The 23137-nt window shown below is 47.6% G+C and overlaps 1 protein-coding gene across 3 annotated transcripts in view; it reads right to left on the reverse strand.

The window, feature by feature from the left end:
* Positions 1 to 13169: 13169 nt before the first annotated feature.
* The window catches only part of Peak1 (pseudopodium-enriched atypical kinase 1), a 217097-nt gene continuing 207129 nt past the window's right edge, over positions 13170 to 23137 (reverse strand). For all 3 annotated transcript variants that reach the window (XM_006511168.4, XM_006511167.4, NM_172924.3), the window contains one exon: positions 13170 to 19655. In XM_006511168.4, the coding sequence (XP_006511231.1) occupies positions 18492 to 19655 (1164 nt within the window). In that variant the 3' untranslated portion in view covers positions 13170 to 18491. The remainder of the gene's footprint in view (positions 19656 to 23137) is intronic.

Raw genomic sequence — 23137 nt, forward strand, 5'->3', positions numbered from 1 at the left:
TCCTCCTCTTCCTCCCCCCTCCGCTTCCTCTTCCTCCTCCTCTTCCTTTCTTCTTCTTCTCCTCCTTCTTTTTTTCTTTTTTCCAATTTTTTTATTAGATATTTTCTTCATTTACATTTCAAATGCTATCCCAAAAGTCCCTCATACCCTCCCCCCCCCCGCCCTGCTTCCCTACCCACCCACTCCCACTTCTTGGCCCTGGTATTCCCCTGTACTGGGGTATGTATATAAAGTTTGCAAGACCAAGGGGTTCTTCCCAATGATGGCCGACTAGACCATCTTCTGCTACATATGCAGCTAGAAACACGAGCTCTGGGGCTACTGGTTAGTTCATATTGTTGTTCCACCTATAGGGTTACAGACCCTTCAGCTCCTTGGGTGCTTTCTCTAGCTCCTCCATTGGGGACCCTGTGTTCCATCTTATAGATGACTGTGAGAATCCACTTCTGTATTTGCCAGGCACTGGTATAGCCTCACAAGAGACAGCTATAACAGGGTCCCTTCAGCAAAATCTTGCTGGTGTATACAATAGTGTCTGCATTTGATGGCTGATTATGGGATGGACCTCCTTCTCCTTTTATAGTTACTAGACTCAGTTTCTTTCTTTCTTCCTTCCTTCCTGCCTTCCTTCCTTTCTTCTCTCTCTCTCTCTCTCTCTCTCTCTCTCTCTCTCTCTCTCTCGATTTATTTATTATTATATCTAAGTACACTATAGCTGTCTTCATACACACCAGAAGAGGGTATCAGATCTCATTACGGATGGTTGTGAACTACCATGTGGTTGCTGGGATTTGAACTCAGGACCTTCAGAGGAGCAGTAGGTACTCTTAACCACTGAGCCATCTCTCCAGCCCCCCCCTTTTTGTTTTTGTTTTTTGAGACAGGGTTTCTCTGTATAGCCCTGACTGTCCTGGAACTCACTTTGTAGACCAGGCTGGCCTCAAACTCAGAAATCTGCCTGTCTCTGCCTCCCGAGTGCTGGGATTACAGGCGTGTGCCACCACGCCCGGCTTCTTTGTCTTTTTAAAAGACTTCTTTTTATTCTATGTGTTTGAGTGATTGCTGCATGTATGCCTGTTCACCAGGTGTGTGCCTGGTGCCTAGAGGCCAGAAAGGGGCATTGGGTCCCCTGGAATTAGAGTTAGCAGACAGCTGTGAGCTGTTATGTGGCTGCTGGGCACTGAACCTGGGTCCTCCACAAGAACAATCAGAGTTCTTAACCACCAAGCCATCTCTGCAGCCCTCACTGCTCCACCGTCTTTCTTTTGAATTTTATGTGTATAAGTGTTTGCCTGAATATCTGTCTGTGCACCATGCACATGCCTGGTGCTCAGAGAGGGCAGAAGAAGAGATCAGATCCCTGTGACAGGGGCTATAGTTGTGAGCCATCTGAGATAGGTGCTGGGGGCCACCCATTCCTTCTGTCCCAAAGTTCTCTGCAAAAGCAGCAAGTGTCTGTCTGTCTCTTTGGCTGCTGACCATCTCTCTAGCCCACCAATTGCTCTACTTTCTTGTTTAGGAGATGGGCTCTCACTATGTACCTGTGGCTGGCCTGGAGCTCTATGTAGACCAAGCTGGCCTCAAACTCACAGAGATCTGTGTCTGATTTGGCTGAGGAGGAGGAGGAAAAGGAGGAGGAGGAGGAGGAGGAGGAGGTTGTTCAGCCTTGGCTGGGGTGTAGCTCAGTGGTAGAGAACTGGTTTAGTATATGGAAAGTCCTGGGTTCAGACCCTGGGCATGGTAACACACACACAAGTTTAATCCCAGCACTCAAGAGGCTGAAGCATGTGGGGCTCTGTGAGTTTGAGGCCAGCCTGGTCTAAATAGTAAGTTCCAGGGTGGCCAAAGCTAAATAGTGAGACCCTGTGTAAAAGGGGGTGTATATGTTAGACTGAGAAGAGGGCTCAGAGGTTTAGAGCACTGTTGGTCTTTCAGAAGATCCAGGGCTGATCCCTGTCATCCACTTGATAGTTCACAACCATCCAGTTCCCGGGGATCTGTTGCCCTCTTCCGATCTCCACCTGCACCAAGAATACACACGATACACATACATACGTGTGGACAAAACTTTCATGCACATAAAGTTAAATACATTAGAAAATTAGAATTCTAGCTAGGCATGGTGACACATACCTTTAATTTCATCACTTGGGAGGCAGAGGTAGGTCGATCTCTGTTAGTTCAAGGCCAGCCTGGTTGACAAAGAGAGTTCTAGGACAGCCAAGGCTGTTACACAGAGAAACCCTGTCCTGAAATACCTATGAATGAGTGAGTGAGTGAGTGAGTGAATGAACAAATAAGTGAATGAATGAACAAAAAGTGAATGAATGAATGAGTGAGTGAGTAGAATTCTAAGCAGAATTTGTAGCAGCAGTGAGATGGCATTCTTCTCATCTCAGAGGCTGCAGCTCTGGCCACTCTGCTTGCCCTGCTGCTGATCTGTGCTTCCTTCTTATTGACTGGATTCAGTGTAACTTATGTTTTGGCTTCTCTCCACTCTCCAAAGTAATGAATAAATTATTAATTAAATGAATTCTATAGCCTACTGATTCCATGAGATGTTACACACATCTCTGTGTGTGCACACAAATATAAAAAAAAAAAATCAGTGGCTCAGTAAATTGGTGAAGTGCTGAGTTAAACCAATTAAAAATTTTTGATAGAAATAACACTAAATAATAGTGAGGTTGTGCAAGAACAAACTGCTGGGTGAGCGTAAACATTTGAACACATGGGTGTATGCGCCTAAAAAGTCCCATTCTAAGTCTATCTTCTCAGGACTGAAGCATGCTCATGACAAATGCACACATGTTCATAGCCCTTTTGTTCAAAACAAAACCTGGGAAAGCTCAGCTATTTACCAGCAGCAAAATAAACCAACAGACTCTATTTTTGCAATTATTCTTACAATAATAAAAGTAATGAACTACTGACATATGGAAAATGAAAGGATTTTCCAAATATTATGCTTGAGTGAAAGAGGCCAGACCTGAAAGACTGCATATTATTGCAGAATCCATTAGCAAGCTACTTTAGGGAGAGAAAGAGTCAGCTGTTGTTTCTGTAGTTAAGTGTATTGGGTGCAGGGTTGGGGATGTTTTGGAGGTGGGGTGGGAAGGGAATAGAGAGGCATGAGGGCTAAGGTAAGTGTCCCACATCTATATGCACGAGTGAATTAGATGCTGTGACTTTTTGTCCAAATCCATTAAACTGGACGCTTGAGATGTGTAACTGCACTGAACGTAAATTGTACAATGGAAGTTACTGCGGGAGCCCAGAGAGCGATTGGCAAGCAAACTTACTAGGGTTTTGATTTATGCTTATCAGCAATATTTTCTAGCCTAATCTGAGCCTTGTTGGCAGGGCAAGAGCAGGGTGATCCCTTCTCAGGCACAAAATGAAAACAAAGCCTCTATAAGAATGGCTGCTTGTTCTCAAGTGTCATGGGGTGCTGTGTGTTCCCAGAGACTTGGGGTAACAGTGGTCTGACCTGGGATGGCTGCTCATCACCCACCTCCAGCATCTGCTGATGGAGTCTCAGGGTGTCTGTATAGGGGCTGGGCTGCTAGCGTCAGTATTAGGGGAAGTTTCTGGCATCATAGGCTCTGCCCCTTCTGGGCCAAGGCCTTCCTCTTCTTCCCTTTGTCAGGCTATGGGGGTCTTGTGTGGGCTGCCCAGACCCCTCACTGCCTCACACAGCTGTCCTTGCTGCAGCTGAGCTGCTGGACCCAGCCCTACTTGGGGGTGCAGTGGTCAGAACTGCTGAATGGCTCTCAGGCTGTGCAGCACCGATGAATTCTCATTTTCTCTTTTGAAACCCGCTGCAGAACAGCTGTTCTCTCGGAGATTTCCTCTTGTTTTCCAACACTGCCAAAGGGATGTTCGTATTTTTCTCTTTCTTCTGTTAATGAAACTGGTGCATAGAGGCTCTTTATGAATGAACCAGGGTGGGTGTAGGAATGAAAGGTGTGTGTGTGTGTGTGTGTGTGTGTATGTGTGTATGCCTGCACAGCCTGAGTCCAGGCAATAGGAAGAGACTGGATGAGGTGGGTATGGGTAGCCAAGCAGGCAGTTGACAGTCGCCCCATGAAAGGTCCTTGCTGTGCACAGGAATGACATTGCTGTGTGGTGGGGCTGACAGATGCTCCAAAGGAGATTAGGAAATAAGTCTGCATCTCCCCTGGGCCCTGATAGCATCAGCGGTTAAGAGGCCTGTCTGATTTCATTACAAATCTCTGGTTCCTAGCGCTGTGAGCTCAGCCTCCAGCCTCCCAGGTGTGGGAGGACAGCAGGCCACCGCAAGGGCATTTTGCCTTTAATTGTGGCCATTAATCTGACACCAACAGCTGGTCTTTCCTGCAGGAGAAGGGGAGGGTGACAAGAAACCTGTCAGTTGGGAGCCAGTAGACCCTACTGCCTTGCTCTACAGAGAGGAAGAAGTGGCCCCGGCTCTCCAGGGCCCACGGGCTGGCCTCACTGGAAGGATCTGGGGTTTGCCTTCTTCTGGGATTTTATGAAGCAGCAGCTGACAGCCCCTGCTCCTTACCCGTCTTGTTTTCCCAGGGACCAGCCAGTGTGGCGTGGCATCTTATCTAGAGCTAGCCGCTGCCCCAGTGTCAGGGGTGTCGCCGTTGAAGGGGCAGGGATGCCATGTGAGTGGCATGGCACAGTGAGGTGAGATCTGGGGCAGAAGCAGAAGACAGCTAGCTATGGTGATGAAATGAGCAGGGGTCGGGTTGCCTGAGTATGTACCTGTGGGTCGTAGGAAAGGTATAGCTCGTTCCTCTTCTGTAACCCACAGGCCTCCACCCTGGCAGGTTTGAACTCAGTCCATGGCGTGGATCTGCCCTAAAGATCTTTAGCCTCAGCCAGGCACCCTGGGACAGAGTGGAGGCAGATGTCCATAGGAAACACCCAGAGATCTGATCAGAGGAGGGGTAAGTTGGATGCAGCCAAAAAGGAGGTAGCTGCATACAGGCCGTGGAGAGTGGACAGGTCTCGTCTAGAGAAAGGGTAGGTGTGTGGATGAGGAAGGTGTGTGCCCCTGAACACCCCACAATAGACCTTGGAGGGGCTGATGATGCTATCTCTGGGGTCTGAAAATAGATAGGGCTTATTTACAACACACAAAGAGTTTGGTGTGTTGGAACTAAGCCCTTCATGCTGTATTGGAGTCTTCAGGACGTAGAAGCCCAACCAGAGCCCTCTTTTATGCTCTAGCATGGACAAGGAGAGAAGAGATCAGGTCTGAGTATGTTTGGTGCTGGGGAGACTCTTATTTTATCAAAGGATAAATAAGACCCCTCTCCCAACTGCTCACTATAATGGGCGATCTGGGGTAAGAGTCAGGTGAGCCCACTGTGAATGTGCAGCATTCATTAATTTAGGGTAGATCAGAGGGGCCTGGACTAAGCTGGGAGAGCCACTGCTTTCCCCTTCCTAGCAGGGAGATCTCAGGCAAATCCTGAGAAGCTGCCAACCTGGCTGCCCTCACTGGTCTGGTGGGGTAGGAGAGGGAAGCCTATGGAGCTGACCGGAAGACAAGGTGCTTCCCCTGAAGGAGAACTGGCTGCAGGAAGCTAGCTGAGAGCTGTCCTGTTATAGGGCTTGCTACCTGTAACAGCCACCAGTGCAGGGACACAAGTCAGGGTTAGGCAGCTGCCCAGGAACTTGTCTAAGAGAAAGACCCACCTCCCCTCCGCCCTCGCCACTCCCTCTCAGGGCTTCCCTGAGATTCCTGGCCAGGGACTGGTGGCTACCTCCTAGATATGTCCAAAACCTGACCCTGCTTTTCTGTCTCCCTGGGAATGAGCTGACTGTGGAGGTCTGGACTCCCATGCTCTCACCTGGCCCCCTGACTCCCCTGCTGGACTTCTGTGCCAGAGGAATATTTCCTTTAGTTCAAATCTGATCCTGTCTTGCCTCTGCTCAGAACCTCTAGGGCCTCACAGACGTATCTACCAGAATATACTACTGTCTCTGTCTGGAATGTTCTCCACATTTTGCCCACATGGTGAAGTATTATTTTTCCTTCAAACCCAGCATGACACATCACCTCTCCGAAGTTTCTTCAGGGTATTCATTCTTCTTTTCCATAGTTTCAAATTACTGTGCCTGGCCCCTCGTGCTGTCTTCTCTCTCATGTGGATTTCTCTGTTGGCAACAGTTAACGTCACTCATTTTTTGCAGCCTTCTTGAGGACCAGCCTTAGACCTGCCTGTACCCTCATACCTAAATTCAAGATCTGGCTTTTGCATTAGTTGGTTAACTCGATCTGAATTTGTTTCTATTCAAAGATGCTGTGGAATGCAGGTGTTATTGTACCAGGGCTGTACTGTGTGGCCCCAGGTGCGCTATCCCCTCTCTGAGCTACTGTTTCCATAGCTCTACAGTGAGGAAGCTGCTAAGGTCCCCTGACCTGAGTTTTGGTCATTGCCAAAGCCCACTTGCCCCTCAAGTCCACAGAGCCTGTGGACCTACAGGAACCAGTAGGTCCACCTCCCAGTGAGGAGCTGAAGTGGGAGGGGACTGCAGTTAGTAGGTGACCTGCGCTTGGGGGGTTGTGTGTACAGCCTAGGCTGCTTCCTTTTCAGAAGAACTGGCAAGACTTCACTGAGCCAGGCTGGGAGACCTGGGTCATGCTTTATGGTGCCAAGTAGGGGCTCCCTTTGGCTCTGAGTGAAGCAGTTGTCACATAACAAATAATCATGCTAGGCTTGGTGAGATACACCATTAATTCCAGATCTTGGGAGGCAGAGGCAGGCAGATCTTTGAGTACAAGGCCATCCTGGTCTACAGAGTGAGCTCCAGGACAGCCAGGGCTACATAGCAAGACTCTGTCAAAAATTTTTGTTTGCTGCATTTGCAAGATCACATTATTTACACCAAAGACATATTCAAACCACAGACTCATGGCAAAAAGATGTAAGTCCACACTTAACCTCCCAGTTAAACCAGAGAGAAGCCAGCCAGGTCCAAGGACATCCAGCCCACTCAATTAATTAGCATCTATTACAATCAGAAAACAATCTGATTCAATTAAAATGTTTCCACAAAAGTAATTTAATGACACCCCCCTCCCCCCAAACAAAGCACACTCAACCACGGTGTTTATTGTGTCAAGGCAGTGTCACAGGGGGCTGGAATGCTAGCCTTTATGTGGACAGCACTCACTAAGGCAGGGCCAGGAAAGGCAGCAGGTGGGTGAGGCTCCTGACTGCGCCTTTTCATAAGAGCGAGGTGGGGGGGTGTTTGTTTGAATGCTTCTAGGTTTAATGACCCTCTAACAACCAAAAAAAGTCCCCAAGAGCTGCCTTCATCCTAACTGCAGTCCCCTCCCACTTCAGCTCCCCACCATGCCTGATACCCCTCAGGGTCCACCCCTCCCTCTGCTGCTCTGAGGCACCTTGAGCAGGAGGGAACTGTTAACCATGGCCTTCTGAAACCCAGCCGGGAGGCGATTTGGCAAGCTTGAAGAACTGCCATTCAAAAGCCACACACACAGTTCTCTTACTCCCCTGAGGTAGGAATTGGAGTCCACACTGCCTTTGTTCCAAAAATCCCTCCTTGGGATAACAAACAGAGAGCAAAACCCATTTAGTTCATCCGGTACTTACATATTTGAACACTCACCTTTGCCAAGGACTAACCATTGCTGGACGCTGTTTCTTCATCCTCCTGAAACCCTGAGATAATCCCATTCCAACAAGGACTAGAGGGTGCCTGGGGACACAGGGTTAGGGGAATTGGACCCCAAGTCCAAACCTGGGCAGCCAGCAAGCTGCCCTTGGAAACTCATCTTTCAGCATGGAAAAGCTGGCAGGAGCTGGGAACCTTCAAAGAGGGGCCTCTGCAGTCACTGGGCTGGTGTGGCCACAGAGGCCCTCTTTCAGAAATGATGTGTGGGGTTCTAGTGTTTTGCTCTGGAAGATGTGAAGTCTTTGTGCCATGTTCTCCCATGGGGTCAGCATCAGAAGCCAAACTAGGCCCTTCCTCCTGTTTAATTGCCCAGACATAAGCTTAACAGTCACTAGTGCTGGGCACCAGCCCTAAAATGAGCGCTGTCCATTTGATAGATGATGGGATGCCAGCAATATGATCTTCATTTAAAAGGAGTCAGAGTCTGGGACATGGGCAGCTGACAATACATTAGTGGAGGGTCATTTCTGAATGGGGACCAGGCAGGTCAGCTCTAATCTCCCAACTGTCTAGCCAAGCTGACATCTGACTGGAAATGCTACTCAAATGCTGTTAAGGCATGCCATCCTAACGCCGCCTTAGTTTTTCATTTCTCTCACTTCCAGGAAGGTTAAACTTGGATTTTCCCGACTTGTCTACCCTGCCTCCTGGTAGCTTATGTTCATAATAATTTACATGGGCTCTTTATAACTCAGGATTTTAAGGCTGTGACTGCTGTGTTTGTTCAAAAAGCTTTCCTGGTTATTTACTTTTCAATTTGCTTTCTAATGTTTTCAGTGGGCAGAGGTTTATCATCTTTAGTCAAAGCCATTGATCTCCTTTCAGATGCCTCCCACTGCCTTTTAGCTTAGAAAAATCCTTTTTTGACACGAGATGAAACGCATATTGACTTAAAATTCTTTATAGTTCTTAGGGACTCTTTTCTTCTTTTCTTTCCTCAGTGGTGTGATGTGATTGGGTTTGTATGGGTCTACAGTATGCAGACTAATTATTGTCTGAACAGCCACATAGTTGTAAAGAGCATATTGGACACTTTCTTGCCTATATTTAGTTTTGGCGGACCCTTCACTCTAGGTCACCTATGCTGTTATGCATGTTCTGTCCTTCCACACGCATGTGCTGGCTAGTTTTATGTCAACGTGACACACGATACAGTCATCTGAGACGTGGGAGCCTCAATTGAGAAAATGCTTTCATAATATTGGCCCTCAGGCAGGCTCATAGGGCATTTTCTTAATTAATGATTGGTATGGGAGGGCCCAGCTCATTGTAGGTGGGGCCACCCCTAGGCTGGTGGTGCTGCATTCTATAAGAAAACAGGCTGGCTAGCCATGGGGAGCAAGCCAGTAAGTGACACTCCTCATGGCTTCTGCATCAGCTCCTGACTTCAGGTTCCTGCCCACTTGAGTCCCTGCTCTCATTGCTTTAGATGATGAACTGATACACGGAACTGTGAGTCAGATAAACCCTTTCCTCCCCAAGTTGCTTTTGGTCATAGTGAGTCACCACAGCAACAGTCACCTTGGCTAAGACACCGTTCCCTAGGGTTTTATTCATCAAACCATTTCTAATGAGTCTCTTCACTTCCACACAATTCCTAAGAATCGTCTACTCACTCTTCCAAGCGACTTGGAGAACCATTTTGTAATTCCTACTCCTAGCAAAAATCTGATATTCTAAATCCAAATTTCATGGAGATACTTGAGAGAAAATCTACTGGCTTGTCTCTGCAGTTCTCATGCTGTAGCTCTCAAAAGGTTTCTCGTTCTTCATATTTTATTTCTTCATGTCCAACTTTTGAATTTCATTTTAAAAAATGGTGCTAGGAATCAAATACAGGGCCTTGAACATGCCAGGTAAGTGCTGTGCCCAGAGCTGTTTTTCCAGCCCCTCCGATTTAACTGTTCAGCCATCAGTCAGTTTGCGACTGAATGCCCAGAGTAGAAATGTTAATAAAATTCTTATGTTGTATACATATTACTATTTGTAGCGAGAAAGCTGCCTTTCAAGAGGCCTGCCATACTGTCAGTGAGCAAAGCAGTAGGCAGAATCCTGGCCATAGAAAAGTATTACTGTTTTGTAAGTAGAACCCTACAAAGGTGTAAGGGTCAGTGTGTGTGTGTGTGTTATAGTTAGGTAAACATGGAGATACAGGATGATAGTTTTACAGTTTTTTTTAAAATTAATTCATTTATTATATGTAAGTACACTGTAGTTGTCTTCAGACACTCCAGAAGAGGGCATCAGATCTCGTTACGGATGGTTGTGAGCCATCACGTGGTTGATGGGATTTGAACTCAGGATCTCTGGAAGAGCAGTCAGTGCTCTTAACCGCTGAGCCATCTCTCCAGTGGTAGTTTTATAGTCTTAATTGATGTCCATGTCTATGCAGGAAATGGAAGGGTTGTGTTTGTGTGTGTGTGGGGGGGGGGGGGGGCAGATTACCCTATAACTACAGAAAGGAAAAACAGAACAGTTGGCTACCAGTTTTCTCCTTAGTTGTTACTTTGGTACAGAAACTAGGGGGAACTGAAAGCAATGGATTCCTTCTGGATTAATGATTAGGGTTTCTTACAAAATAAGGCACTTCCCACCTGTGGGGTAGCTGTGTGCCTGGTGCCTGGCTGGCCACAGTTCAGTTGGGCTCTCTGCATTTACCTCTTCCTTCCCTCTCTCTCTGCCATGCCAAGGAGCCTTGGTTGCCAGTGCATCACCGTGAATACCTATCCATTGGAACAAAACCAGGCTACAAGATAAAGGCTTATAATACACTGGTTAGCAAGTTGGCCAAGCTTTGACCCTGTCGGAGTTGGGATCAGCACATGGCACCAATAAGCAGAAAACTGAAAACAAACCGAAAAGTTTCCTTTAAGCCTCTCCAATGCCCTCAGGGCACCTTCCCCGTTCTCCTAGTTTTTCCTGTTCTGGTGTCCTGGAGGCACAGCTGGCAGCAGCGAGGTGGATGAGAAAGCTCCACACACAAGATCGTGCAGCTTTCGGTTCAAATCACTGTTAACAATGCAAAGGGGCGAATCTCTCATCTGAGAAATGATGGAACCGTCATATGGGTGGTTGGGAACACATCAATCCAGCAGGCTGTGTGTGTGTGTGCACCTGCATGAAACTGTTAATTCTGAGGTGCAGGTTGGGGCTCTTTGGAACAGTGTACCTCTGTATATTGTTCTTGGAAGTGGCTACTTGTCCTGTCTTTGGGAGGCCAAAGAGGAAGAAGAGTCTGTGAGAGAAGCCAAGCTCAGACCCTCCTGCTATGGAGGGAGAGGTGCCCACGGCCAGACTCTGTGCTAGCATCAGGTGGCATCTGTGGTACCAGGCAGGTTAAGACTGGGGAGAGATGATCCTCTATGGCTGCTGGAGTCTGAATGGATCAAAATGGGAGTGGGGGTGGGGTTGGATTTGCGGTTCAAGAGCTGGGGTGCGGGAGGAAAGGGAGAAGAGAGAACAGGAGACAAAAGGGCAGAAAGCAGGTTTGAAGACACGGAGGGAGAAGTTAGACATCCATGTCCTACACTTCCAGACAGTGGGGCAAAGAAAGTGAGCGCGATCATGGATCTCCTGGAGCTGGACTTACAGGTGCTTGTGATCCAACTAACATGGGAGCCACATCTGGGTCCTTTTCAAGAGTAAATGCTCTTAACCCATATTCATCTCTCCAGCACTGCCTGGAGGTTTTGGCTCTCCCTTTGATTCTGGCTCAAGCCTGGATTAGCAGTGGGTGGTGGGGACTGACATATAGGAGGCCCCTGTACTGTGCCCTGCCTCCACAGGTGAATTTCCTTCCTCTCTAGAGGTTCCTAGATGCTTTGCTTATAGATTTCCCAGAGGCCTCCAGTTTTGCTATTTTAAAAGATAAATGTTATTCTCATTGTGTTATAGCCATGTTATCCTGAAGCTTTTATTTTAAAATTATGTGCTATATATGTCTGTGTGTGTGGGCACTGGGAGATGGAGTTCCAGGCAGTTGTGAACTACCTGACATGGGCACTGGGTACCTAACTCTGGTCCCGCACAAGAACAATATGAACAGTGTTAACTGGAGATCATTCTTCACTCTGGGGTCATTTTTTCATTCCTGATCCCCTGGTTCTTAGGCGGAGACTAAAGGTCCCCATGCTTTCCAGCAGCTTTCAGAGGCTTCAGTGGCTTCCAGAGGACACAGGAACCATCAATTACTGGACTGAGGGTACACATAGAGAGGGTTATCTGGTACTGAAATCCCTGTCATACTCAGACAACCTGTTTGCTCTTAAAAGTGTTTTGCACATTTGAGTTGGAGCTTAGCAACCAGCCCCTCTTCAAGCCTTGCCCAGTGTGAAATTCAATTTTTAAGTTTTAGCCATAATTGCTGTGAGCTGCCTTTAATGACAACTTGTGATCTGCCAACTGCTGCTCTTGGCTCCTAAGGTGCTAATGAAACTCCTTCCCTGGAGGAATGCAGTCTCACTTAGAGGGAAGCCTCCTGGTTGGGCTGGGGAGAGCGCACATGTAGGGGTGGCAGGGCTGCAGAGACTTGCGTATTCCAGGTAGGAAAGAAATCAGCTTCCCCATAGCATGGGTTGAAAAGTGACTCTGCAGGAATGCTGATGACAAGGGTCCATCTCCTCTAGCTGACCCTTGTCTCCCTAAACTCAGGTTAAGCCAACCATGACTGGCCTACACCTCCAGAGCCCATAATCTTTTAAGTCCCCAGAGTGGCTACTCATATAGCACTAGTGTTGGGCAGTTACACAATCATCGTACCACATTCTCTGTGACCTACACTGCTCAAGCCCAGGCTGTATGCAAAGCCTGGGCAACATCTGGTCAGTTTGTTAACTCTTCCTCCTGGATGCAGGAAACACGCTTAGAGTACACATTCATATGGAGTTTGTACCTCAGCAACATAAAACCCAAGCCTGGAAACTACCTTTCTGAGAGAACTTAAGAAAAATGTTAGCAGCATTTTTCACTGCTCACTGCCGTCTTTTTGCCTAAACCAGATGGGCTCCTTTTTTGTTACCTGTCGGCTGCCTCTGGAAGGATGTCTCCTGTGACAAATGTACCTTAAGGGCAGGCCTGATTTTGTAGATGATGGTGTACAGGCTTGTCTCCGCAGCCTGACTTCCTGCTGGAGGAGTCAGTTAAATCAGCTGCCGCCAAGCCTCTCTAACCAGGCAGTCTGCAGTGTCTGGACACCAGGGGGCGATCTTACCCAGCAAACCTGAGGAGTTAGCCACTTGCTCTTGGAGCCCCCCTTTTCTCAAATTACAGAGGCACTGAAGAGAAAAGAGTCTGTCGGTAAGAAATGGAGTCCAGAGGGCAGAGGGCATGCTGGCGAAAAGCTACCTACTGTAGCCTGTTTTAAGAACAGGAAGGCATCTTGGGAATGAATACGAGAGCTGCATCTACAGTTAGACCCACGCCAGCACGCCTCTATGGACAAGCCACCGGAAGGACATGCACTTCAAGTCTGGTTTTTAGTGTATATTAAACAGAATTTATTTACACAGTAACGTGAGGCCACAGAATACACAGCAAAGTACCACAGCAAACCAAAGGGAGGCGCCACTGGTGACACAGGGACCTGTTATTGATTCATACAATTGTAAAAATACGAGAGGAGATGGGTAAAGGGCCGAAGGAAGAGAAACAAGATTTCCCAAAGCAGAATGAGGGCAGTGCCATGGAGAATTAGTGATATTAGAATAAGGACTGTCATGATTCAATTCACTGAGACAGGTGACATCTTGCTTCTGCCTCCACCTCCCAACAAAATGCCCTCTGTGTCATGAACAGAAAACCCAGCCCAGTGTCTATACACACCGCTCTCCAGAACTGGTCAGGGATGGGAAATAAGGAAGGAACAACTTGAGTAGGCTTCCTGAAGCTGTGTGGTTTAATCTTTCAACAACACTACATTGAAGCCATAGGGCTGGCTCGACATTCAAGTTACCAAGAGTGCAGACACACAGACTTGCCACAAACCAACAGGCAAAGTGGATTTTCTGTACCACAACAATGTTCATAGCAAAATATATAACTCTGCGATTCTGCTGGGTTAAAAAAAAATCCCAACCTCTTTTGATTCCCTGAAACTTTCTTGATTTAAAAAACCATGGGATGGGTGAGATGGGATGGGAAGCAGGGACAGGGACAGACATAGAGGCTGCTGAAGGGGGAATGTATAAAGGACGCTCAGAATGCAGACCCCTGTGGCCCATCTGCATGGGCAAAACGTCCAGTGGCAGCTGATGCAGAAGTCTCTAATTTAAAACAGCTGCAGGGGTAGGTGTGTAACAGCTGTATAGCACCTTAGACAGTCTGGGTACTTACATGTTAGATGATGGGGATGCTGAGTGAGAGTCATTTTTGTGGGGAGGTTCATAAAATGGTACAGTGGGTTAAGAAAATTTCCCAAGAGTTCTTTAAACAAATCTCTTGACAGCACCTCTTTTTAGGAAAAAAAAAAATCACCATAAACCCAAGCTTTGATATTACAGATGCGGTGCTCCCGTGCATAAGGTCTGGCACTAGCCAGGTGTGGTGAGAGTGCGCCGGTTAAAAGCTCCTTCTTAAGATAGCAGAGAATTTTTTTTTTTTTGCCATCTGCTCTGGCTGCTGCCGCTCCCTACACCTTTTCTTCTGACGTACAAACGGCCTGCGTGAAACTAACTAACAGAGAACCCTTCTTTTTATTTTATTTTACTGGTTTGGGGATGGACTTACCCGTTGAACACCTTGACCATGGAATGTTTGCAAACCCTTCCTCTGGCATCTGTCACAGCTCACCCCGTCATCTGAGAAGCAGCAGGATGAGGAAGGCTTGTTTTCTTTGGTATAACCTGTCTAGGGTCCTGCATTATGGCTCTTCTGACTTCCCTTGGGGCATTGGCTTTGGTCCATGGCGTCCCCACCTGTGCACCGCTGTGAGCATGAGCGGATGGACTTCGGTGCACTTGGGTTTGTCTCAGCGCAGCACTTTGGGTCTCTCAGAAAATGAGCTTCAATGAGGTAAATCTAATAACCCAGTTTTATGGGCAGCCATTCTGTTTAGTTACGAGGCTGGACCAGAATCCCAATCCTTATCCACTAGTGAGAGAAATAACAAGCATGCCAGAGCTGGCCCAGAGAGCCGAGTTCTGTCCTGTTTCCCACTGTGTGGATGCTTTATAAGCCTAGAATTACTTAGAATATAATGAAGCTTCCTAAATCCATCCCAGTTTCTGAGACTAGCCTGCATCTTTTCAGATCACTCTAGGTAAAGGCTTTGGGAAATCCTCACTGTAGGTTACCAGCTAATATTTGCTGATTTCCCAATACTGGATAAATCAAACTTGGAAAGCTTGCATGACCCACTACTGAGTGGGCTTCAAGATTGTGCATGGGGATTTTGATGGCTGAGGCTTTGCTCCTAGAGGCATGGCTTCCCAGAGCTTTAGAGTCCCATCTTCATGAACACCCTGAGCTCAGAGGCAGAAAAGGCTCCTCTAGCATGACGAAGGAAGGCTGCGCTGACTAGTTCTTGAGGGTTTCTCCTTGGCCCTCAGCACCAGCGGTGAGGGGCACTCACTCCCCCATGACCTTATCCAGTCCATGTCCTGAGAACAACCCCTGAAGCCCTCTGCTATCCGTGTGCCTTCCAATCTAACTCGGCCCTGGGGTTGGTGATTTTCAGGAACTTCATGGCCTACTCCACATGTCTATTTGATTGTTCATTTGCTCATCAGCTGCTGTCCTTTATGGTGATCTTTTGCACACTACGTGGTTGCATGCATTCCCCAAGAGCTGTCTGGGGCACGGGGGGCTATTCTCTCCATGGCTAGGTTACTATGCTAACAAGGCACTCTGAGGGACAGCGATTCTTGCTCTTGCCTGCTCTCGCCACAGTCCTGTTTCTCTAGCACCTACATGTGCCGAGAGAGAGACTGTCCATGTGGCTTAAGGGAAAGTTCCAGTGGGGCTTAGTTGTTCAAACTCTCAACAGAAATGGAAGAATCTATGGCATAGACTTTAATAGAAAAGAAAAAAAGAATCCAGTCAATACAGATGTTACTTGTGAAAACTTCAAGTGCTATACTAGTAACACTCCCAAATTCATAATATATGTATATATAAAATGTGTGTGTGTGGCTGCAGAGGGGAGGGTTTCCTTCCAGTTAGTGAGTGAATCTAAATGGAAACGTGCAGTGGCTATGACAATGTTATATGGACTGAATTTCGTTATTTTGAGAAATGCTCAGAGGACCACCTGATGGACTTCTTGCCTAGAGATGTAGTTCTTGTCTCTGCTCTGACCTAACCTGGACACCTTCTTCCCTGCCCTCATTCTGTGGCCATCCCCCAGACAGAATTAACTCCTGTCTCTAGAAAGTCGGACGCTCTTTTCCTATTAGCTGGTTTTCATCTTTGTCCTTCACTAGTGCGGTCATAAGAATAGTGAGAGTCACGTGGAGGGAGGATGCTCAGCTTACCAATGCAGTGAGACAATGGTAGCAGAAGTGTGCACACTTTTTCTACTATAGTGTGAAAGAAGGCTGGATCTAAGATAACAGGAAAAAAAAGAGAGAGATTTCTACAGACAGAACAAACAGAGGAGCCTAGGGAACATTCTGCATTAAATATGTAACCTCATTAAATAGTCAACATTCAGATTTACATGGGCAAGGCACCATGAGCGTGACGTGGAGAAGGTATGTCTCAATCTGCAAGTACTGTGGAAAGTGAAGGACTGTGCCCGCTGACATGGTCAGTGGTCTTTATGCAGCCAGTTCAGTGCATCATTAGGCAGGGAGTTCTGTGACCATGGGCTATGTAAGCTGACTCAAACCCTAGCCTGCTGGGCATGGTGCAGCCATGACTCATGGCTGCCCTCTCCATGGTCATTCTGTGTAGGAGACACAAGACACTGTGGGCCAACCAGCTCTCTTTCCTGGGAGTCCAGAGCACTAGCCAGGAACACAAGCCACCCTCCATATGCAGCCTCACACATACCGTTCTCTTTTAAAATGCATAATAAAATACATTCTCCTTTTTTGATCCTCTTTGATAAAGGTGAATCATGTGAAAGGCTGTTAAAAATGTTAAAAGTCTACAAGTTTCCAAGGCCACTAAGGTGCCACCCAAATAATACTGCACAAAATCAGTCTTGGCTTTAAGACAACTCGGCGCTGGTGGACCAGGGCTTTCTGGGTTTTCTTCACTGGCAAGGTATACAAAATGGATCTGTCTACCCCACTGTAGGTTGCTTTCCCAGAAGCCTAGCTCCAGCATGTGCATGCAACATGGTTGGTTCCACACGCATACTCACTTACCATTCAAGTGACTCTTGGGATTTCAAGGGTGAAGTAAACAGAGACTCACAGTTTTGAATAAAACAAGCACATGAGTGTACATACACACAGGTGGAAAGGACACTCGCCTCTTAGCGCAAATATGTGCCAAGGGAAGACAGAAAGGCTTCTGCAGTTCTCACTCATGGAAAGTTGCAACATAAACACTGTAATATACAGCTTAAAAATACATACAAAAATTGCACATAATTCACGGGAGAGCCCGGGCTCCACGGGGAACAACTCTCAGTCACCCACTGCAGCCATCAGCCTTCCTGTGAGCCGAGCTCCAGACCCACTGCAGAGTCTTAGGAGCAACGTGCCACTCACTCTGGGAGGCAGTCTTTCTGGAAGAGGCTCGCACTCCGAGGAACAGGTCAGCCATCTTCGTGACCTTTCCCATTCCCCTTGTCTTCCGGCCATTCCAATAGCCAGCTTCGGGTAGCTTTCTAAGGTGATGGTGACGCTAAACGGATAACCATCTCACTCAGGGCTGTTGCCGACAGCATTTGGCAGACTAGTTAATACCGGCTTACTGACGGAAGGAAGCTGGCCAATTACTGCTTGTGGGGGAAGAAACTCTGACTCAGACAGACACCACCAGGCCTGGCTGCCATGCGGGTAGGTCTGACAGGAATCAAAGAACAGTACTTGAAAGTCTGTTCCCTGAGGGCCCCTGGAGAATTGCACACATAAGGACATTATTTCTTCATATCCTGCCAACTATTCATAATCTCTGGACTATATTTCATCCTGCTGAGGCATCGGTGATACCACCTTTGGTCAGCTTTGTAATGGGCCACCACAAGAAGTGAATGATAAACCCAAACTTCAGCAGGCGGGACAGGGTGAAGGTGAAGGACAGTGAAGCAGTGGCAGCAGGGTTGCGGCTGCCGGGTGGCTCTCTATGTAGGGTCCCCTCCTTTCACTGTATGCCAGAGCAAAGGCTAGTCCCCAGTGACTACAACGGAGCCAAGAAGGATAATGGGATGTCCTCTAGGGAAAGAGGTGGTCACTTCAAGGGAGAGGAATCTGCTGTGAGAGCATTAGTGGGTGACAGCTGAGGTTGGTGATGTGTGTACTGCTAGCTAGTTAATGCAGGCGAGCTTCAGAGTTATGGAAGAGGTGTATGCAGCTTGGTGAGATCATTCCATGGGAGCTGCTCCTTCATGGCTGTGCATTTTTCACTTTTTACCCCACATTTGTGAGACTATTGGGATGACAAATGCTCCAAGGGAAGGTGACTGCATGTTTGTGCAGCTGAACTGCTGTACAGTAAAGAAACACTCAGCCATTCACTGTAGAAAGCTGTAGGTGACCTTGCTGAATGGAGCCCATGTCCCTGGACAAGGGTGGCAGTTGGCTTCTTTCCTTTCCTTAAATTCTGAGTGGATACCAGGACAGGGACATGAGGGTAACATGAGGAAGGTGGAGATATTTAACAATAAAAGCAATGCCCGGGCCATATTAACGGTATTGCAGGATTTTTACAATATAGCTCAGGGAGTCTGTAGTGGCAAAGGCCAGATACTGAGCACAAAGCCAGTCCTCCAGGCTGATGCCCCCCTCTCTGTCCAGGGACTTCTCCGCGAACTTGATCATCAGCAGGGTTCGCTTGATGTCTAACCAGTTTTGGAGCAGAGCGTTCTTCTGTGCGAGGGTTGCAGAGGTGGTGAAGATTTGAAAGAGATCTTCTCGGGGGCCCCAGAGCAGACATTGGAGGATGCCTTTGGCGTCAGAAATGAGGATGCGCTCAGAAGGGTTGGGATTCAGGAGGCAGCTAGCAAGCTGCTGTAGACCCCAGGAGTACGGGGAGCGGAGAGGGATCCGAGGCAGATCTGTGCGCGTGTACTCCTTCTCCTTCAGCTCCGGGTTCTCGTCAAAAGGGTTGGGCAGGTGCAGCATCTCATAGATGAGAATGCCCGTCTGGAATTCATCACACTTCTTATACTGGGTGGCCGTGATGATCTCTGGGGCAAGGCGGGACTGGTCTCGGAGGATCTGGGGGTCCACCAGGTGGCTCTTCTGCTTGGCCTGAGAGAAGTTACTCACAATGAGCCTTGTAGGACAAGCTAAGGTGGGGCAAGGGTCTGCAGGAGAAGGGCCCTGGGCAGCTCCCCCAGGTTGGTGCTGGACAAGCAGCAAGTTCTCCAGGCGAAGATCGCAGTGCGTGACGTGGTAGGGCTTGAGGTGCTCAAGCCCAGAGCACAGCTGTAAGAGCAGCAGACACACTTGCCTCTCATACAAGTCAGGGCTGTTCCCATGATGGGCCAAAGAATCTCGCACGAAGTCGGCCACAGTGAGATGGGGAACCTCCCTGGTGATGACCACAACGTGGCTTCTTTGTTTCCTGTTTGTGACTCGTTGGTTCTCTTTCTGGGATGGCTCTGTTTCAGAGCAGGGCTCAGGATTTCCCCCCAAAGTTTCTGCCTTCCCCTCTTCTTCGCTGTCTTCAGTGCCATCCTCTGCCTTTTCAGGAGCATCAGGATCCTCCCAGGGAAGCAGACGACTAGGGACTTCAGCAAGGAAATGGCCACAATCCTGCTGGATGTTAAAATGCACAGGCAGACTCTGCCGGACAGCCAGGCTATGGTAATACTGCTGAGACTCCTTAGCTTTGCTCTTGCAGATCTGAAAGAGAGCAGGAGGCACACTTAGACTTCCCATAAGCAGACACACGAGGTGCAGAGGATGATTAACTGCAAGGTGACTCATTAGGAACACAGTAAGTCTTCAGAAAGGGTCTGGGCAGCCAGCCTATAAGTGACTACCGTTTCTCATGGACCCACATTCAAGGCTACGCTCAGTGCCTTATGTGCACCACCTCTAGTCTGCACTCAGTGCCTTATGTGCACCACCTCTAGTCTGCACTCAGTGCCTTATGCGCACCACCTCCAGCTTTCATACAAGCCCCTTAGACTGTGGGCTCCAACTAACGGAGCTGGAAAAGTGGATGTACGCATGCTGAAGAATGGAACTTGACCCCTAAGCTCTCATCAGTTACAAAATCAACTCAAGATGAATTAAAGATTTACCCTCAAACTATGAAGTTATAAAACCAGGAGAAACAGGGAAAAGACTGTAGGATGTTGGATCAGGAAAGAAATTTGTGTACAAGACTCTAAAAGGATAAGTAATAAAAGCATAAATAGACATTAGAGACTATACCAAACTAAAAAACTTCTGTATCACAAAGAAAACAGACTGAAAACATAACAATGGGAGATATAATTGAAACTACATATCTGATAAGGGGCTATTCAGAATGTATTAGGAATTCTAAATAACTGGGCAGTGGTGGCACATGCCTTTAATCCCAGCACTTGGGAGGCAGGCGAATTTCTGAGTTCAAGGTCAGCCTGGTTTACAGAGTGAGTTCCTGGACAGCCAGGGATACATAGAGAAATCCTGTCTTGAAAAAAACAAACAAAACAAAAATCAAAATAAAAAAATACTAACCAACAACCAAAAACAACAACAAAAATCACTAAAACTCAAACAATTCAATTAAAAGTAATTAGCACAAGGCATACAATGGGACACACACACACATACACCCCCCCCCCCACACACACACAGACATACACTCATACACACACACACACGAACACACACACGCACACCAGAGAAAGGCAAAGCAAACCATATCCCTCACTTCCACTAGAACGGATGTTCCTGGGCTGGAGAGGTTGCTCAGCAGTTAGGAATACTAGCTTTTGTTGTGCAGGACCTGAGTTCAGTTCCCAGCACACATGCCATGAAGGTCACAAGCACATGTAACTCCAGTTCCAGGAGGACCAGCTGCCTCTGGGCTCTGAGGGTGCTTGCACTCAGATAGACACACCTCACCTCCCCATATACATAATTAAAAAGTAGCAAAAACAAATCATAGAAAAAAAAGCAAGGCTGTCACCGAAAGAAAAAAAAAAGCGCTGGTGAAAAGTGTGGAGAAACAGAACCTCGTGGTGCACACTGCTGGTGAGAACAGGAAGGAGAACAGTCAGAGAGGAGCCTCAAAGAGTGAGAAACAGAGCCACCACGTGACCTCACACATTCACTGCGTAGTCACGGGAACGGAAGCAGCACTGTTGAAGGAACATCAGTATTCTACCGTTTACTACTGATAGGCAAGAAATGGAAATGATATTAACTACTGACTGGATAAATAAACTATGGTACATATACATAAAAATAACAACAGTCTGTGTTTTGTGATGACAAGGATGGAGGTGGAGATGATTTGCTAAAGTGAAATAAACCAGGCTCATACAAACAACAGTGTGATCTCAGTCAGATGTGGATCCCTAAGAATGGTCTCATAGAAGCTGGACGGAGCTAGTGGTTTTCAAAGGCTGGGGAGAGGCTGGGGATGGCTGAGCAGCAGGTGTAAACAATAGGTTGGAGGCATGAATTCAGATGCTTGTACAATATTATGATTATAGATAATACACTATTTAATTTCAAAGAGCTAGAAGGAAGGATTTTGAATGTTTTAGTACCAAGAAGACTGCATGTCCAGTTTATGTTTTTCCAAATAAGAAAGGATAAGTAAGCGTCCAGATAAATATTAGCAGTTTGCAGAGTTGAGTGTGTTGCAATGCCAAAGCTGGTTCTGCTCTATCTTTTGTATACCTAGAAGACAACACAACTAGCATAATAAATGTTCTCTTACATTCTGTAGGAATTTCTAAGCCTGGCGCTCTTTCTCATCCCGTCCCCTGTGGGGCAATGGGTTATGCACAGACAGTCTGGTCTCCAGTTGAGCTGAGGTGTGGAACCCTGGTGAAACCCAGTGGTGATAGTTCACCTACATGGGATGGAAGGCGGTCCCTCATGTCTCCTGGAATTCCCTGGCTCCTGTCGAAGTTACCGTCCCCACAGCCCCCACAGGAGAAGCTGTGGCTTTTAGTCACGTACACAATGTCCCAAGCTTCTGACCTTCACGCTAGACTTCTCCCAGTTACCTAGCAACAACAAGATACCGTCCCACCATAAGAGGGGCTGCTTGGCCCCACCTCACTCTCTCCTTTTACTCCCTTTCCTCACTCTCTTACACTCTCTCCTCCCACTCTCTCTCTTTAACCTCTTACCCTAGACTTTCTTCTCTCTCTCTCCTTTCCCCCTTCTTTCCTCTTGGCCATGGCTGGTCTCTCTCTTTTACCTTCTCTCCTTCCCCCTACCTTTCTACAATAAAGTTCTAAAACCACAGACTCTCTGTTCATCAAGGCCTGCTGTGCTTGGATGGTGGGATAGGCTTTCTTCCTAATGAGCCGTTTCTAATCTCCCGATGGAAGGCCTACCTGTGCTCCAGCCATGGACCGGACAGGATTCTTTCCTTCTGCCCTCTCTCCCGTATCCCCGGGGCTGAGCAGGTGTCACCCTAGGGCCCCTGGTATCAGGGGCTGGCCCTTGTCCACCCCCCACCAAGTGGGGTCAGTGGCTTAGATGCCCACCTGGGACCGAGTGGAAAGCATGTGGCATCTTCCCAAGTCCATCTGCCCAGAGCACAGGAGGAACTCTGGCCAGATGCGGGCTATCTCATCCTCCCCGTCTTTCCCCTATACCCCCCACATCCTACAGACCCCTGTGCCCCTTTCTGTTTTATTAGGGATTGAAGCCAGGGTCTTGTTAGGCCATCTCCATTAAGAATGCTCACTTTTAACTGGCTCCTTATACCAACATCAGGCACTAAGATCTTCCAGAAGGAAGTCTATGCAAAGCAGGCGTGACTCAAGGAGAAAGCTTTGATCTCAAGGGGACATGAAAGTCGTACACACGTGAGATCACCCCAGAGGGGTCTGGAGGTTCAGAGAGTGCAGATGCAGTTTACCCCTAGTTCACAGACCAGCACGGCCTACTCAGCAGGGACACCACACCCCTCAGGTACCATAGACTCCAGGAATATATGCTCTTGGGGGTTTGGATGCTGCCTGTTTGCTACAGTGATATGGAAAAGAGCAAGTTTTTTTAAAAAATTATTTTATTCATTTTACTTAAAAAGAAAACTGCAATTCTCTTGGGAGATGCAGAAGGAACTCCAGCTTAGAGAAGCAGCATGCACTGATGTCTATTCATAAAGATATTAAAAATGAAAGAAAAAAGGCCCTGGAGCC

Source organism: Mus musculus, chromosome 9 (assembly GCF_000001635.26).
Source record: "Mus musculus strain C57BL/6J chromosome 9, GRCm38.p6 C57BL/6J".
In the NCBI taxonomy this organism is placed as follows: Eukaryota; Metazoa; Chordata; class Mammalia; order Rodentia; family Muridae; genus Mus; species Mus musculus.